This window comes from Gnatocerus cornutus, chromosome 3 (assembly GCF_029298725.1).
Source record: "Gnatocerus cornutus isolate USDA-ARS CGAHR chromosome 3, icGnaCorn1.1, whole genome shotgun sequence".
Classification (NCBI taxonomy): domain Eukaryota; kingdom Metazoa; phylum Arthropoda; class Insecta; order Coleoptera; family Tenebrionidae; genus Gnatocerus; species Gnatocerus cornutus.
In genome coordinates, this window is record NC_142235.1 from 19,676,765 (window position 1) to 19,695,378 (window position 18,614).

The 18,614-nt window shown below is 33.3% G+C and overlaps 1 protein-coding gene across 5 annotated transcripts in view; it reads left to right on the plus strand.

The window, feature by feature from the left end:
- Cngl (Cyclic nucleotide-gated ion channel-like) overlaps window positions 1–18,614 on the plus strand; it is a 73,864-nt gene that overhangs the window by 38,826 nt on the left and 16,424 nt on the right. For 4 of the 5 annotated variants that reach the window (XM_088031711.1, XM_088031712.1, XM_088031713.1 and 1 more), the window contains exon 2: window positions 17,426–17,604. In XM_088031711.1, the coding sequence (XP_087887837.1) occupies window positions 17,426–17,604 (179 nt within the window). Of the gene's footprint in view, window positions 1–3,485; window positions 3,638–17,425; window positions 17,605–18,614 lie in introns of those variants that run through there. The other variant, XM_088031715.1, reaches the window with a different exon arrangement.

Sequence of the window (18,614 nt, forward strand, 5' to 3'; positions counted from 1 at the left end):
GAAAGCCATCCAAATGTCGGCTTCCCCTTAATTGAATGTATTTCTATTTAGCTTAAAATGATTACAGCCCGTTCAGGCTTGCCTCCGTTGACAGATGCCGAGTAAAGCGCAGCTTAGTTTCACGTAATGTAATAACAAGAAAAGAAAAAAAAAACGAATAAAGACCGTCTATCCTCAAGGGATTCGTGTGCTTCTATTGTTTGTTCACCGTGATGACCTAAAACAAAAGTTGTGCCTTGACGAAATCCTTTACTTGACCTGAAACTCCGGTGATTACTTTTTCAATAATCTGATGCAACCCAATTTTCGTCTCAACGGAAACAATATGACAAGATTTATGGAGAGCCTGACTTTGGCAATTAAAAGCTTTGAGGAGTTTATTACGTTAGACGAAAGTTTGTAGTTTGAAAGTAGAGATACGACACTTTTTTGACGAACAAAGTTTTGGTTTTCAATTAAATTAACAAGAGATGTGTGTATGATTTGACATTAGCAATTTTATAGTCTAAACTGTAATAAAAATATATAAGTTCCGAGCGTGAGATCGACTCGTGTTTTCGCAATTTGTATTCCCACTCGCATGAAGTGGAGTAGCTTCCGCTCTCGTTGGATAAAATTTTGCATAAATTGGCAGTGACATTAAAACGCACATCCTGCAACGAACAGAGCAAAGTTTCATTTTATTTGATCGATATGTGACGTGGGCCGAAACACTTTTAATGACATTAAAAATAAAACTGACTTTGGAAACAAATTTTCCGACTAACGAATACCGGAATTCCGCCTTAACTTATTTAATAACGAAGCTTAAAAGCTCGTCTGTGACACACCGATGTTGTTTTTTCGTTTAACTTAAAATACAGTAAAAACAGATTTTTTTCAATCACTAGAGCCCTTTTGAAAACGTTGACCTATTTCTGAACAAAAGCGAGGACCAAGGGGGTAAACACGATCGATAGAATTTGGTATTCAAATTGTGGATATCCTAGTGAATTGGGGAAAAAAGTTGAAAGGGGTATTTAAGCTAAACCGCCAACACCACCATGAGGAGAATGTCAGGACAATGAAAAGATCAGCTTAAAAGTAAAGGATTGTCAGCTTTAATTTCTTCGTGGGCAAAAAACCGACTTTAAAACAACCCGTGGGAGTTGCGTAAAATTTCAAACTTCTTTAAAAATCTCTCCGGGGTGGTTCTAACAAGAACTGTCTTCATGTTAGAAGCCCACCCGTCGACCGGGATTAATGATAAACTCCTTTCATATCCTCAATATTAATTGAAGTGGAAATGAAGAGTGACACAAAACGTGTCGTACAAAGAGAGTTACGCGTTACTAAATAAGTTAGGACGTGCTCGCAGCTGTGATTATCCTTCATCCTTCGTCTGTCCTAGCACATGTTATGCGCCTCTCGGAAAATTTCGAACGTCCATTAAAAAGCGACACTTTCGAGCGGATTTATGTAATTGGATTCTGCAGCAAAATAAATTATACAGTAGTATATTGTATTGGAATCACACTGAAACCACTGCACGTTTATGTCGCCATAATACTTTAATTGCCAATTAAAAATTAATTGACTTGCCCGGCGCCTCCACCAAATTTAAACAGATATTTCATAGTGTTAATATGTATATATATTAGTAAATTAAGTAAAACTACCAATAATCGGCACCATTAGCAAATTTCTCAACTTTAAAACGCTGTATAAAATTGAATTTTTGTGCTACGCCTGTAAAATTGTTGTAATTTTCTTTAGAAAAACTTTAATTTGTTGTAAAAATAGTTGTTAACCTCCAGAAAATGTTCAAAACTCGTAAATCTTCAAAATTCACAAAACACAGCATTAAGCTAATTGAGGAGTTATTTTTCAAAACTCAATAAATCCATTTCAAAAATTTTGACAAGGTATTAGAAAAAACGATAATTTATTCAATTTTTTATTAAATTTACTTGTACTATTTCGGCATAAAAGGATAACACCATGTTTTAGCTAGAGGTTTTTCACTGAATAAAACATACACATTGCTAGATTTACCCAAAATAATCCCAATTTCACATCAAACCCAATGTCAGTCAAAAATGGATTTATTCAGTTTTGAAAAAAAAATCCTCAATTATAGACACCATTTTTGCCAATAGTGGGCACCATTTCAAAACACATTAGGAAATTACCAAAATTGCAAAATTTCAAACTGATATAATAATAGTTATTATTCTAACAAAAATTATTTATTGTAAAAGTCTTTTGTCCTAGTTTTTTCTTTTAGGCTCAGAATAGCACATTTGCTTTCTGCTTCTTTTCTCTCTCAATTTCCTTTGTCTTTTTCGACAATTTTTTTTTTCGCTTTCTTTTCCAAATAGATTTTTTTATATTCTATGGTAGTAATCTTACTTTGGTATAAAATATGAACACATTACTGAGGAAAAATAATTTTATAGAAAAATGAGTTCGATTTTATCTAATACTGGACACACCAAATACTAACACTGTTATTTTATAAATTTAATTAAAAAGTATCTGAATGGAAAGCTGGAACCTAAAATAACACGTTGTCACGAAGAGCCCAAAAAAACGCATTGCAGATCAAAAAAAAATAGCAAGCAATTTCTTAGCAATCAATTAAAAACAGCTCACTTTTAAAAACGTATAATAACCATCGAGTAAAATATTTTTTTAGCTGTTGTCATACTTCTTAGACTATTAGTAGTTTTACCCTAGTCTATTGCATTTGAATCACACTGAAACCACTGCATGTTTATGTCGCCATAATACATTAATTGCCAATTAAAAATTAATTGACTTGCCCGGCGCCTCCACCAAATTTAAACAGATATTTCATATCAAATTAGTCGTGTTAATATGGGTATATTAACAAATACCTAGTAAGTTTTATTACTGTTTTAGTTTATTTTATTTCGTGTCAACGCAAAACTCAGTTGCTGTTTTGGGGGGACTTCTATATTTAACTTATTTAATAGAGTTTCTACTTTTCGATTTCGCTCGTAACTCACAAATTATTCAAATGTACGTCACTCACTTTGAAACTAAGAACGAAGAGGATCCGTGCAGTTTCCATGGTCAAATCGTTGCTGTCCTATTTTCGTCAAAGTTTCAAAGCCAAACGGGAAAATATGCTAAAGTGAAACCAGCCGAGCGCAATTAAATTACGTTTTTTCTCAAAATATGAACATCTGAAGCTAAAAGCTCAAAGTTTAGAAAACAGAAACTAGAGAATTTTCTATTCATTTCCCATCAGAGCCACTTATCACTCCAAACCCCAGAAATTCCCGTCAAATCTCCAAACAACTGTGACCACTTATTAGGCGAGATTGACAAGGTCATCTTCTGGGGTCGTTAGTGGTCTGCATAATTCATTCAGCATGTCATTTATCCCAAAATCAATACGCGAATTGACTAATTAAATCAGTGACGCTGGAGTTGAACGATAAAATTCCATCAGTCTGAATTCGCACCTGAACGCGAGAACAACGCGCCGCGACGCCGCCCGCCCGCTCGATATGTTTCTTCCGATACAATGCGTCGCGCCACAATCTCAAAGGTATCGAATTTCGCTTAAAATCATCGTCTGATTGAGATCGAAACCATGATTACCAACATATTAGGATTTCGTCTTAAGGTAGTACCATTGGTGTTTGTGATGATGGAATGCATGCCGCACCAAAAGAATTCAACACACCGAACACCATCACGTTTTCGATCAATCAAACTATTGAAACTTTTATAAGGTTAAAGCCGTCTGGATTGCTGACGTCAAAATGGGATAAAGATGACTTTAGCAATGAGATATTTAACAGGCGAAGGGTGGCAATATTGGTCCAATACTTCACTTATTTCGATCAAAGTGAAGCGGCGCCTTTTATGCCATTTTTCAGTTTTAAGCTCTAGCAACTTTATAAAAAAGCTCCAAAATTTAATAGTGTTATTTATTGTATAAGTCTCTTATTAGGTTGATAAAACACGAAAGAAGAAGACACGGGAGCGTTAGCTCGTTAGCTAATAAGATACGAATGCAACACAAAATTTTATCCACGACAGCAAACACGAAAAAAACACTTTTTATGATTAATTTGTATTTGTCAAGATATAATTACCTTGAATAAATAGTCAATATGTAGGTCATGGACTGGTAACTAGAATTTCTTTATAAGTATTTAAATCGCTCTTTTCATTTTGGGACAAACATGAATTTTGGACCCGCTCTGCGCCTCCCTAATTTTATTTCCGGTTATTAGAGAGCCTTTTGCAACGGCAAATCTACATCTCTGTGGCGAAGACAAATCAAATTAACTTCGTTATTTACGTTCTGTTTTATTTTAAAATTGGATTCCCAAATTGGAGTGTCTTATTAAATTTAATGGAAATTATTTGTACTTAAAGTGGAAAATCCCGTTCCGTTACATTTAATCCAAATCTATCTTTAGGAGACAGTCCATAAATCAAGCTTCCATTTACATATTAATAAGTTTGAATTGTCTGTTGTGCATTATAAATTTTTCCGTTCATCGCTTGAAAAATTACAATAAACGACTAATTTGGTAACTATCTTGTATCTCATTATTGTAGAAATTTGTTTTTCCACCAACGAGGCAAAGCTTACAAATTGGCTATACGTAGAATCGATCTTGAAAGGTAGTTCAGGAACTAAATAGGACGACGAGGGAGTCTTGTTATTTCGTCCTTGTTAAAGTTAATTTCATGTCTGTTTACGGAGTGAGTTTTTTGTGGGGTCGTGAAGCAGTTTTACTGGCAGAGATTAAGTTGAGGTTGCGGAAGGTTCGAGTTTCATGCTTCTTATTTCAATGTGTATCAAATTTACAAAAGGGCGTAAAACGTGTGAATTAGACAGATGTTAACTTTTGTCGCCAAGAATTCGAAAATTCATTTTTTTCAATTTACCACCACAATAATATAATACTTCTTTTTAGTTATTGAAATAATCTCTTTATTACTAGTCCAGGTAAAATAAACATGAACCTCGGAATAATTCGCATAAGGCCGATTTTTTGTGTTAATGTTAAAGAAAACAATTCTTTGCAAATATCTCGTCACGGATGATTCCAACGGTAAAAATACCTTTTATATAAATTATACATTATATAGGGAAGACCGGTGTCAATTGTAACAAAATTTAATATACAGGGTGTCCCAGAACTCATGCCTAGTCGAAAACCGGGCATATCGGGCTGTGAATGTGTAAATTGCTGAAAAAAAAGTTCCAACTCCAACAGAAACTGAGAAAAGACATGACAAAGTTGACCAATCACAAGGCCGCGTGGAAATTGTCTGGAGGATACCCTCGCGTGTTGCTAAAAGACCAGTTTAAATTTTCTCCTTTGAATTTTGTATAAATAATCTGGTCCACTGTAAACTTAATTGACGTTAAAATGACAGACTTCAATAAATCAGTTAACTCTTTGAACTTAGTGTGCAGAAACGACTCAGCGTACTTTAGGGATTGACTAGAGGGTTGAAGACCACTGGTTGACGAGCGATGAATGACAAGCTACACAGTGGAAAGCCAAGTGGAGTGTGTCTTGCTGGTTTCCTAGTTGGTGTTTGGTATTAACAAATATCTTAACAAGGCTCAAGATGTACTCGGCGACGGAATGCCTTGAAATGTGTCTTATTTTTGGAGAGTCCGATAGAAATTCGGCTTTAGTAGCAAGAACGCATCGAAAACGTTTTCCAGGTCCGGACATCAAAACGATTCTTTGTGTTATTTTTTGGGCTAGAGATATTACCAGATTGGCGCTCCGTTGGTGAAACACCAAGTCAAGCCAGAACTGCTGAAAATGAAGAAGCCGCTTTGGAAGCAGTTGATGAAGACTCCACGCAAAGAATCCGAACTGTGGCACGCTAGTTAGACATCGGAAGATCTTCTGTACAAAGAATCCTCGCGACTGATCACAGGCACCCGTACCAGAGTTCAACATTTACTCCCTTAGGATTATCCGGTCAGAAGAGATTTTTGCGAATGGCTTATCAACGAAAGCCGCTGATTTCTTCCTCAGGGGTCACTTCAAATATGTAAATAAATACTGAAGCGGAACTCAGACAGCGCATTCAGGGAGCTGTGGATGGCATCACGCATGAAATGATTGAAAATTCATGTTAAAGTTTGGTTAGAAGAGGTCATCTGTGTGTCTAAAATAATGGTGGTTTGTTCGAGTATTTGATGTAACTGTTACACCATGTGCCTTGTTCTGTTTCTTGTTGTAATAAAAGGTTTTTTTTAGAACTGCCATTGTGTGGTTTTCATTTGTCAAATTGACATTAGACGTCAGTTAAAAAAATGTAGTGGACCAAATCAATTTATCCTGTTTAGCAACCTTAATATTATGTGTGCCTTTGCTTCTGGGATTGGTCAATTTCTCAATTTTGATGCACATCAGGACAAAACAAATTGTATTTTTGGCATCCTGATTGCTGTCGGCATCCGCCCTTTTTCGGCTAGGCGTGAGTTCTGGGACACCTGTATTTGTTTATAATAAGCTTATTTAACTATTTAAAATTTTAAATTCATTGCAGTCGAAAACTGAAAAACTTAACAAACATAATTCCGAAGTCTAAACTTCCAATAACTTTTCAGTTATAAAACCAAGACACTTTTTAGAAGACCACGTCAAGTGTTACAATCGACACCCAACTGGTGTCAATTGTAACAAGATCAGTTAACTGCATTGCATTGATTAGAATTTTTACTGCATCGTGACTAGGGTCTTACATCATCATTTCATTGCTTTTGTGGGGTGTCTTTAAAGAAAACGCGGATCGAAGTCCATCACTTGACAATAACAACACACGTATTTAATTTAATTTAAAAAAAATTCAAATAACTAGGTTCTTTGATCAATTCATATCACAATGAGATTTGATTTGCATTCCAGTTTGGTTAGGCCACCATCTTATGTCTATAATTATTATTATTCTACTTTCTACAAATTTTACCTTGTTACTGTCAAACCAGTCCAACTGTTACAATTGACACCGAATAACTTATACAAACATTATTGGTTTTATTAAATGTGTTTGGCCATAGCCCAAATACAAATCAACACGAAATCAAAGAAGAGACAATACAAAAATGATCCTTATCTTGCAATATCTTGATCTTGGTTATTTTCCCCAGTTAAGTGAAATTAATATGACACTGTTTATTTATTTTTTACTCGTTTTTTAGACATTTGGCTCTAACACGCATGGTATGTACAGAGCATGCGTGCACACTGCATAGTAATAAGCTAGATAATGTATCTAAACTTTATTTCTGAACAATGTTTAAAATTTCAAAAAGATGCCGTTGTAATAGGCTTTGTTACAATTGACACCTGTTACAATTGACACTGGTTTCCCCTATTTATATTTTCAAGGTATAGTGAATAAAATCTAACAAAGTTACGAAATTTAAATAAAAGCCATGAACATTTTTAGTTCGTCTTCAAAATAAAAATTTCTAACAACCCTGTTTCTTGCTCTAAAATTTTGAAATTTAAAACAGTAAATCAGCAAGTCTAAAGTAGTAAAACCTCCAAATTTCACAGTTTTAGGATAAAATCTGACAAAGTTACGGAATTTAAGTAAAAGCCATGAAAATTTTTAGTTCGTCTTCAAAATAAAAATTTCTAACAACCCTGTTTCTTGCTCTAAAATTTTGAAATTTAAAACAGTAAATCAGCAAGTCTAAAGTAGTAAAACCTCCAAATTTCACAGTTTTAGGATAAAATCTGACAAAGTTACGGAATTTAAGTAAAAGCCATGAAAATTTTTAGTTCGTCTTCAAAATAAAAATTTCTAACAATCCTGTTTCTTGCTCTAAAATTTTGAAATTTAAAGCAGTAAATCAGCAAGTCTAAAGTAGTAAAACCTCCAAATTTCACAGTTTTAGGATAAAATCTGACAAAGTTACGGAATTTAAGTAAAAGCCATGAACATTTTTAGTTCGTCTTCAAAATAAAAATTTCTAACAATCCTGTTTCTTGCTCTAAAATTTTGAAAATTAAAGTAGTAAATCAGCAAATCCAAAGTAGTAAAACCTCGAAATATCACAGTTTTAAAATGAAATCTGACAAAGTTACAGAATTTAAGTGAAAGTCATGAAATTTTTTAGTTCGTTTTCGAAAGAAAAATTTCTAAAAACTCTATTATTTGCTCTAAAATTTTGGAATTTAGAGCAGTAAATTAGCAAGTCTAAAGTTGTAAAACCTCCAAATTTCACAGTTTTAGGATAAAATCTGACAAAGTTACGGAATTTAAGTAAAAGCCATGAACATTTTTAGTTCGTCTTCAAAATAAAAATTTCTAACAATCCTGTTTCTTGCTCTAAAATTTTGAAAATTAAAGTAGTAAATCAGCAAATCCAAAGTAGTAAAACCTCGAAATATCACAGTTTTAAAATGAAATCTGACAAAGTTACAGAATTTAAGTGAAAGTCATGAAATTTTTTAGTTCGTTTTCGAAAGAAAAATTTCTAAAAACTCTATTATTTGCTCTAAAATTTTGGAATTTAGAGCAGTAAATTAGCAAGTCTAAAGTTGTAAAACCTCCAAATTTCACAGTTTTAGGATAAAATCTGACAAAGTTACGGAATTTAAGTAAAAGCCATGAACATTTTTAGTTCGTCTTCAAAATAAAAATTTCTAACAATCCTGTTTCTTGCTCTAAAATTTTGAAAATGGAAGCAGTAAATCAGCAAATCCAAAGTAGTAAAACCTCCAAATATCACAGTTTTAAAATGAAATCTGACAAAGTTACAGAATTTAAGTGAAAGTCATGAAAATTTTTAGTTCGTTTTCGAAAGAAAAATTTCTAAAAACTCTATTATTTGCTCTAAAATTTTAGAATTTAGAGCAGTAAATTAGCAAGTCTAAAGTTGTAAAACCTCCAAATTTCACAGTTTTAGGATAAAATCTGACAAAGTTACGGAATTTAAGTAAAAGCCATGAAAATTTTTAGTTTGTCTTCAAAATAAAAATTTCTAAAAACCCTGTTTCTTGCTCTAAAATTTTGAAATTTAAAGCAGTCTCAATTAGAATAACCTCCAAATTTCACACTTTTAGGATGAAATCTGACAAAGGAACAGAATTTAATTGAGAGTAATGACAATTTTTAGTTCAAAATGAAAATTTCTAAAAATTTCTAAATATTCACGTGTACGAAAACGTTGACTGTGGTACACAAAAGAATAAAATTCTAGAAATTTTGAAAAATACTTCGATATCTCAAAAATGGTAACTCCTACGAAAAATATTACGAAATCTTTTTTGTGGCGAATTTGATACGGTAAAATTTTCATAACAAGTATTTTTGGCATTGGAATCACCAGTGACAAGATATTTGCAAATATTTGTTTCCTTTGACTTTTACCACCGCGTAACTCTTTTAGCAGCACACTTATATGTACATAGATAGGAACTTTTGACATTTTGCTTAGAACTATAAAATGAACGTTCACACAAAAAATCAACTGTAAGGAAATTATTTCAAGCTTTTAAAATTTTGCCGGGACTATACCTGATGAACTGTGAAATCGATGCCTTCCATCGTTAAAATTAATTTGATATTTATTACCTAAATACTCCCTCTCGGCGATGTGGTGCATTTGGGACTAGTTATTTACTTGATGCATTCACACTCCTCCCATTAACGTGTGTTTCCTCATTAATTAATACGTATTGATTTTATATGTACAACGGTGCACTTTGCAGATAACGGTTAAGTGCAATTTAATAATCGCAAATTTACTGACGGACAAGACAAGTCGGTTTGTTTTTGAGGAACTGGCAACAATTCGTAACCCAATAAAAAGAGTAGCAAGGCTGGCAACTACTCAACTAAAGCATACTTTAGTCTACTCAATTTCAAGTTTAAAACTTCTGTATCTTTAACGTTATGTAGGTACATTATGTAGGTACATTATGTCGTTATACCTCAAATAAAACGCGATGTGAATATTGCCGCGGTAAATCCACCTTAATGTAAATTTATTGCTCACAGTTTGGTCCATTATTATTATTACATTGTAATAATCCGGCAACGTTCCTCAAAATGTCAGCGACAATCTCGAGTAATCTGTTTCTTTGTTCCCTCAAGTATAACAATGCTGTGGCACATTAGAGGTATTACAAACATACTTTTTGTAATATTCAGACTTAAAATGAACCCCTTCGTGTTACTTTGAAATTTACTTAAATACGCCGCCATTTTCAATGTTCGCCAAACTATTCGATTTTATCGTCCACGAGCGATAATTCGCCCTTATTTCAGTCTGTTCGTACAATTGTGCATTCGACTGCACAAATTAATTGATTGTTTTTTAGATGGAATTCACAGTGCTTGTTAGTTTCAACTGGGAATAATACAAACGAATCACCATTGTGCTAGTAGATATATTCACACTTTACTTGTCAAATGCTCATTCCTCAACACTGACTATTTGCTAGTGGCAACCACATTAGAATGCATCACTGCATGCGTTGATAAATTGAAACATTCATTGATTCGTACTCAAATGTTTATCTTGTAAGGAGGATCGTACCAAATTCTGCAAATCGTTTTAAAGTGAACGCTGGTTTTCGCTCTAATAAATTTACTTTATTCTGATAACTAAAAGCACATTGGTAGCACTGTTTAATCTCAAACTACCAAAGAACGAGGTGCTAATGCAATTGAGATTCTGAAGGCTCTCTCGATGAGGTTTTTATTCGATCATATCTTGAAAATCATTAGTACAAAACCTCCAATAGCAAGAAGTTGCGCCGGGTGTTCGGGCAGCAATGCAATTGATTTTTATTTTGGTGTTTTTATAGTTATTTTTGTATTAAATGCGCAAAATTGGGGTTTTTTAATGGTGCTTGAGAATCCTTAAGACATTAGAAAGCGAATGAGCCAAACATTATTTTTTCAACAAGTCAAAAAAGAACATTTCCTCTGGTTCTGAAATAAATTATAAAAAAAATGAAAATATCAGGAGTTGTAACGTAGGTAAACATTATGAAAAAAAGTTAACTTTGTTACAATCTTTGGTGCTGCAATTTCTTCAATTTCTTTTAACCAAATGGAGTCGCAGAATGAAAGTGATACGCCAGAGATTGTAGCAGAGGCTGCAGATGCTTCAATTTCAAAACCGATAAATTTTGAATAAAATATGTTGGCCCTATATTTTTATTTTTTTATTTTTTTACATGAAAAAAAATCCTTCGTCGAACAGAAGTGATAAAAAAATGTGAACTTTTATTGACGTTTGTAAAATTATTTTTTTTTAATCTTGTTAAAAACTGCTCTACTCTACTCTGCGAATCCAACCCAGAAAACGGCCAAAATGGACGAAAAATTGTCAGCTAACATCAAAATAAGCGGATTTCTCTACGGATTTTGCAGATTTCGTGAAAATTTCTGCTGTTTTCTAGCGATTTCGCAGTTGAATCTTGATAAAAACTGGTATATTTCTAAATTTCAAGCTGTATTCTGCGAATCTAACCCAGAAACGACCAGAATTGACAAAAAATCGTCATTTAGCATCAAAATTAGCGGATTTCTCAACGGATTTTGAAGATTTCGAGAAAATTTCTGCTGTTTTCTCGCGGTTTCGCCGATAAATCTTAATAAAAACTGGTAGTTTTCCAAATTTAAAGCTGTACTCTGCAAATCCAACTCACAAATCGGCCAGAATGGGCGAAAAATCGTCATTTAGAATCAAAATACGCGGATTTCTCTACGAATTTTGCAGATTTCGTGAAAAATTCTGCTGTTTTCTCGCGATTTTGCCTTTGAATCTTGATAAAAATTGATAGTATTTTAAGTTTCAATATCTACTCTGCGAATCCAACTCAGAAAACGGCCAAAACGTACGAAAAATCCTCATTTAGGATCAAAATAAGTGGATTTCTCTACGGATTTTGCAGATTTCGTGAAGATTTCTGCTGTTTTCTCGCGATTTCGCCGTTGAATCTTGATAAAAACTCCAACTTACAAATCGGCCAGAATAGACAAAAAATCGTCATTTAACATCACAATAAGCGGATTTCTCTACGAATTTTGCAGATTTCGTGAAGATTTTGGCAGTTATCCCACGATTTAGCCGTGGAATCTCGATAAAAATTAGTAGTTTTCTAAATTCCAAGCTCAATCCTGTAAATCCAACCCAAAAGACAGCCAAAATAGACAAAAAAATCGGCATTTACTATTAAAATAAGCGAGTTTATTTACGAATATTGCAGATTTTGAGAAGGTTTCTGCTGTTTTTTGGCGATTTCGCAGTTGAATTTTAATAAAAACTGGTAGCATTCTAAATGTCAAGCTCAACTCTGCGAATCCAACCCAGAAAACGGCCAGAATGGGCGAAAAATCGTCATTTAGGATCAAAATACGCGGATTTCTCTACGAATTTTGCAGATTTCGTGAAGATTTCTGTTGTTTTCTCGCGATTTCGCCATTGAATCTTGATCAAAATTGCTAGTATTTTAAGTTTCAACCTCAACTCTGCGAATCCAACTCAGAAAACGGCCAGAATGAACAAAAAATCGTCATTTAGCATCAAAATAATTGGATTTCTCAACGGATTTTGCAGATTTTGTGAAGATTTCTGCTGTTTTCTCGCGATTTCGCCGATGAATCTTAATAAAAACTGGTAGATTTCCAAATTTAAAGCTGTACTCTGCAAATCCAACCTACAAATCGGCCAGAATAGACAAAAAATCGTCATTTAACATCATAATAAACGAATTTCTCTAAGAATTTTGCAGATTTCGTGAAGATTTCTGCAGTTTTCCCGCGATTTAGCCGTGGAATCTTGATAAAAATTAGTAGTTTCTTAGATTTCAACCTCAATCCTGTGAATCTAACCCAAAAGACAAATGGACAAAAACAATCGGCATTTACTACTAAAATAAGCGAATTTGTTTAAGAATTTTCTTTGATGTTTCCTACTAGGTAAATAGATTTACATCCCCAAAGTCCCAAACTGCATTACCGGTATTAAAAATGCAAACAACGATGTAGAAACTCCATTAAAAAAATACCGATCGCGCTCGTAAAGTACCAAACTTTTAAACATCTCTAATAACACTTCCCTCAGTCATCACGTTCCAAAACATCCCACCCCCAGCACGTATTCCAATCGACATTGAATAATAGATCCATAAGAAGGGAATATAGCGGTATGATCAATAGATTTTAAGTAATTCATCCAGTTTCGATCCGGAGTGTACATACATTTACCGCAAAGAGGTGATTACAGTCACTCCAGTGCACTCGTAACTCCAACTTCTCCGATGGTGGTAACCGCCACCAAAGTCACGTTCGCTTCACCCTTGGTAAGTTTCTGTTTATTCCCCTTTTGCTCCCAACAAAATTTCACATAAATTGGTGCACACGATTTCATTCTACGTTTTTGTCATAAATCTTTTCAGTGGAGTAAAACGGGATCAGGCACAAATTGACGGCGCGAATACGCACACTTTATAAATCACCATTGTGTCGGCGGATGATGTAAACGCTCAGATATCGCTATCTGGTGATGTTACGAGGACTTTTGCCTGGGTCGACTTGGAATAATAAAAAGCGAGCGGAAAAAAAAACAGATATTAAGTCGTGTTTTAAGAGAGCTTAACGCCACGTAAAAAATGAAGTTTGTTTTATATCGCTAGAAATTCATTTCTTGGAAACGGAAACACTGTGGTAAAGTTAGATTCTCATCGATATTACTCGGGCATCGTTGGAAGTAAAATTGATTTTCCGGATGCGGCAAATTTTCTTATTTTACTTTAAATCCATCTAAGCTTGAATGTGAAGACAGTTTCAAAGTTGGTTCGCGCTCTACAGTGAGTTATTGAGAAAATTAGAACGGTAATACATTTCAGAAACATCATTCTTCTGTTATCTTAATCTTGATTTGCGATGCTAGCTTCAAATTCTGTACAAATATTGACATCGAAAAAATTCGCGTGATTTTTGTCTGTTATTTGGAAAATGGATGAACTCGATGCAAACAACAGACAATTTGTCACACTTCACGTCAACAGCACTTCCATTTGCAAATCACTTTGCTCTCATTCATCTTGTACACACTTACTTTATTTTTGTTGTATGGAATGTCCTGTGCTTTGTACTCATCATTTTAAGCAATTAAACGTTAAACAAATTTATTCAGTTTATTGATTTATGTGGAAATTCCCGAAATTCTACAGGGTGTCCGAAAGTCGCGCGCCACCGTGAAACTGTATCATCAGACAATGTCATAGATCATCGAAAAAATGTTAAAAAAAATCCATGTCTTCAATTTTTCGAGATATGATGGACTAAAGAGGCAAAATTTGATGCGAAAATTAACGATTTATGTACGTTCAATTGAATTTGTTACCTAAAGGACATTTTGCGCAAAGGCATGGTGCAAAGAAAATCGGAAAAATATTGGCAAAGACTTCTCTATTGTCTGTCATAATTACTTATTCTCACTAATTGTGGAAAGCTGATAAAAGTGGGCGTTCAATCGAGTTATTAGAGTTTTTGCTTGCTCTTTTACCAGATTATTACAAGCTAATTTTATGATTTGTTTAACGCATTTTTAAAATCCCGTGACATTGCGATTCAACTCCAATTCAATAAAGCCAAGAACTTGAGATGAGCATAAATGTCAGTCAAGACAATCTCTTAATTATTTATTTATAAAAGCGATCGGTTCTGACATATGTAAAGTCACATGCACGAACTGCCTCAACTTTAATCAATAAAGGTAGTATTGATATGCTTATACAGGCTGGACCAACAAAAACGGAACAGAGGCGTTTTGAAGCACAGAACCTAAAATTTAACTCTCAAAAATTCTTAAATATCTTGAAGAATCTCTGAAAATGCTGAAGATTTCTTCAAAATTCCGAATTTTTTCCTAAAATCTTAAAAAACGCTAATTGTTCTAAAAATTAATGGAACTGCTAAAACAACGTTTCTATTTTATACGAAATCGACTACTTTTGACCCCGAACTTTTTCGATTTGACTGAAAGTTTTACATCCTTTTCTACACTATGAAAAACGGTTCTCAGAATTTTCCCAACCCAAAAAAAAATTATTTCCAAATAGCTATAAATTTTTCAAAAATTACCTTATTAGAACGTTTTTTTTTTCAATTTTTTATTTTGAAACGTACTTTTCAGAAAAAAATACAAACAAAATTAAGATGATAAATTCAATTAAATTCGTCTTTTTGCGAAAAACCATTATTTTCGCGAAATTCGCCATTTTTTATTATTTTTTTTAATTTCCGAAAAAAAACATTAATTCTGCGTTCATTCCCGCATATCTCAGAGGGGCCGTTTTTTTCTTTTTTTTATCTAATCGAAAAAAATTTCTACTTTTTGAAATTTTAATTTTTTTTTATTATACAGGGTGATTTTTTTATTTATAAACCAATTTCAAAAATTTAAAAAACAAATTAAATGGTTTTTAATTTACTATAAACTAAACTGATAATTTTAAAATTTTTCTAAATGTCTTAGTATCTTTTGGGCGATACTCAACTTTCTTATTTTAAATTGGAACCCTTTTTTTTTTCACAATTTGGAACATTTTAATTTTCCTGATTCAGAAATGTGTAATATGTTCTACTTTTACCAAAAATATTTTTTTTAAAATTATCAAAATTTACAAAAAAATAAGCAATAAAAGTTAATAAAATCTAGGTGCATGGTGTCAAATAAAAGAATGCTGTTATTGTAATGTCAAAAAGCAGCAAATAACAGAAAGGATCGGCATTTTTTTTGAATTTATTAATAACAAAAAACAATAATAATTACAAATCAGAAAAAACATCTACTTAATTTAATTAAAATACTGTTGAAACGCCATCCCGTTTTTTTTATTGCACAATTGACACCTACGAGAAATGCATTGTGCATTGTAACGTGTAGCCCCATCTTGTTGAAAGAAAACTTGTTCTTTCTGTTATTTGCTGCTTTTGACAGATATTGTGTTATTTGACACCACGCACCTAGATTTTATTAACTTTTATTGCCTAAATTTTTTCATTTTTAATATTTTTTTTTTAATAATTTTTGTAAATGTAGAACATATTACACATTTCTGAATAAAGAAAATTAATATCTTCTAAATTATGAAAAAAAAAATATGGGTGTCAATTTAAAATAAGAAAGTTGAGTATCGCCCAAAAGATACTAAGACATTTAGAAAAATTTTAAAATCATCAGTTTATAGGAAATTAAAAACAATTTAATTTGTTTTTTAAATTTTTGAAATCGGTTCATAAATAAAAATTCTACAACGCCTGCCGTTTTTAAAAAATCACCCAGTAGAATAAAATAAATGTAATTTAACAATTTTACAAAATTATATACTTAATTTATAGTTTCATTTTACAACTATAATAACTAGGATTCAAATTTAATATACATTGTGGGCTCAATATCTCGGAAACTATTAGAAATATTGGGAAACCGATGCAATTTTTCGCAATAATTCATGACTAAAACTATGCCAAACTTCTGATATCGAGATTTCGCTGAAATCTTTAAAAATTAATGGGATTAATTCTACCCCTCAGAGGGGGTTAAATGTACAAAAATATAATTACTTGAGTCCCCCTCCCACCCAAAATTGACCTGCCTCAACATTTTTTGAAAATCTACAGGTAAATGTTTCGTTTTCGTTGGCCCACCTGTATATTGATCTGTGCGCTTCTCAAAATGTGAGACCCGTATATGCAAAAAAAGCGCTTAATGTAAAATTTACCCTTTAAACCGTCTCGAATTCCCCCCCATAGTTCTGGCGGAGAAGAAAGTTTGTACGTAAATTTTTCCACTAAATTTATTTTAACGTTATTTCCTAACTTTTGGCTGTCAATACTTCCGATAAACCTGCGTGGTCAAATGTCGAAGTTGAAGTCAAACCCAATGAAAGAATTCTAATAAAATGTCAGGTGAAGTCACCAAAACTTCCTTTCTGTTTATTTCTAATCTTCAGCCGCTTCTCAGATTAATAGGACCCTTTCTGTAACTTTATGAAATAATTATGTCGAAGTTTCCGTGTCTCGTGAGAATGATGACGAGGAACATTTCGTAGAATATTAAATAACAAAGTTTAGTAAATACGCTTTCAGCAGTATTTATCACTTTTATCCCTTCTCATTTTTCCCTGCTTGACTGTACCGCATGTTTACGTAACCCTTTTGCAGTTCATAGTTAATTAATTGCGACTTAAACCAAATAAACACTGCTATTTACGTAGCGAAACTTAATTGATGGATCTGCAGGACGTCGATCGATGTGTGCACCCGGAAACAAATGACCTGAAAGATAAGTTGATTCAGATAGGGCACCGGTCTTGGGTCATTCACTAAATCACTTGAGTGACATAATTTTGTCTTTTTACCCGCTGAATGATGGTTTCTTTTACAGATTGACCCGCCGGGCGGTGGTAATGTTCGTAATGCCGGTAATAATCGACTGATGGCGGACGATGGGAGTTCAGATGACGCCAACACACCTTTACAGTCGCCCCGGTCACAAAACACCAGCCGTGAAGAAGACGACAGTTCAAACGCCAACGAGTCTGACTGCAAAAGTCCGAGTCAAAGGTAAAAAAAAATCATCGGCGTCGGTCTAGACGGGCGGATAATTGAAACCGAGCTAAATTGCGAGTAAAGAATTACTTTAAAATTAGCTAGGAGCGAAGAACCGTTTTTAAGACACCCAATTTAGCATCCCAGTAAATATAGACTACCCATAATTTTATAGAAATTAAAGTGTTAGCTAAATGTTAAGACCGACAGAAATTCGAACAATTTTCAACATAATGTTTCCTCATCACATAAACAGGATTAATCAAGATCGGTGTGATATGAATAGCTTGTTCAGGACTAGTTGGGGTTTAGGGTTGTCTGCCAGAGGCGTTCGATAAGATCAGCAAGTTTCAAACGAAATTTTGATTTTTCTTCGGGATGTCGTACGGCTTTAGATTGCAGTCTTGGGTTATTTGGTTCCCCTAAATTTCTCAGATTTGATCCTTAGATTTTCCGAATTCAATAGCTCTCTGGTGAGATCCACAAATTTACATGAACTCTTCCATTTACTAAACTGAATTTAAATTTTCACGAATTAAAGTGAAGTTTTCTTAATAAGAGTGTGTTGTTAAAAATTGTTAGTTTCTCCTTAACCGTGCAGTTAGAATTTTGTAATTTCGTGTGTGTGACATTGAGATCTAAATTAGTAAATTCTAAAAATTTTAACTCTTTACCCCAAAAACTGCCTAATTTACAGCTCTAAAATTGTTAAAAAATGCTAGTTTCTTCATAATCGCAGAGTAAAAATTCTTAATTCTTTTCCTTGTGGAGTTAAAAGTTTGTAATTTGATGTGCCCAACCTTGAGATCTAAATTAGTACATTCTAAAAATTTTAACTCTCAATCCCAAAAACTGCCTAATTTACAGGTGAAAAGTTGTTAAAAATTGTTAGTTTCTTCCTAATCGCGACATAAAAATTCAAATTCTTAACTTTTTGCCTTGTGGAGTTGGAATTTTGTAATTTGGTGTCTCTAACACTGAAATCTAAATTAGTCAATTCTAAAAAAATTAACTGTCTTCCCCAA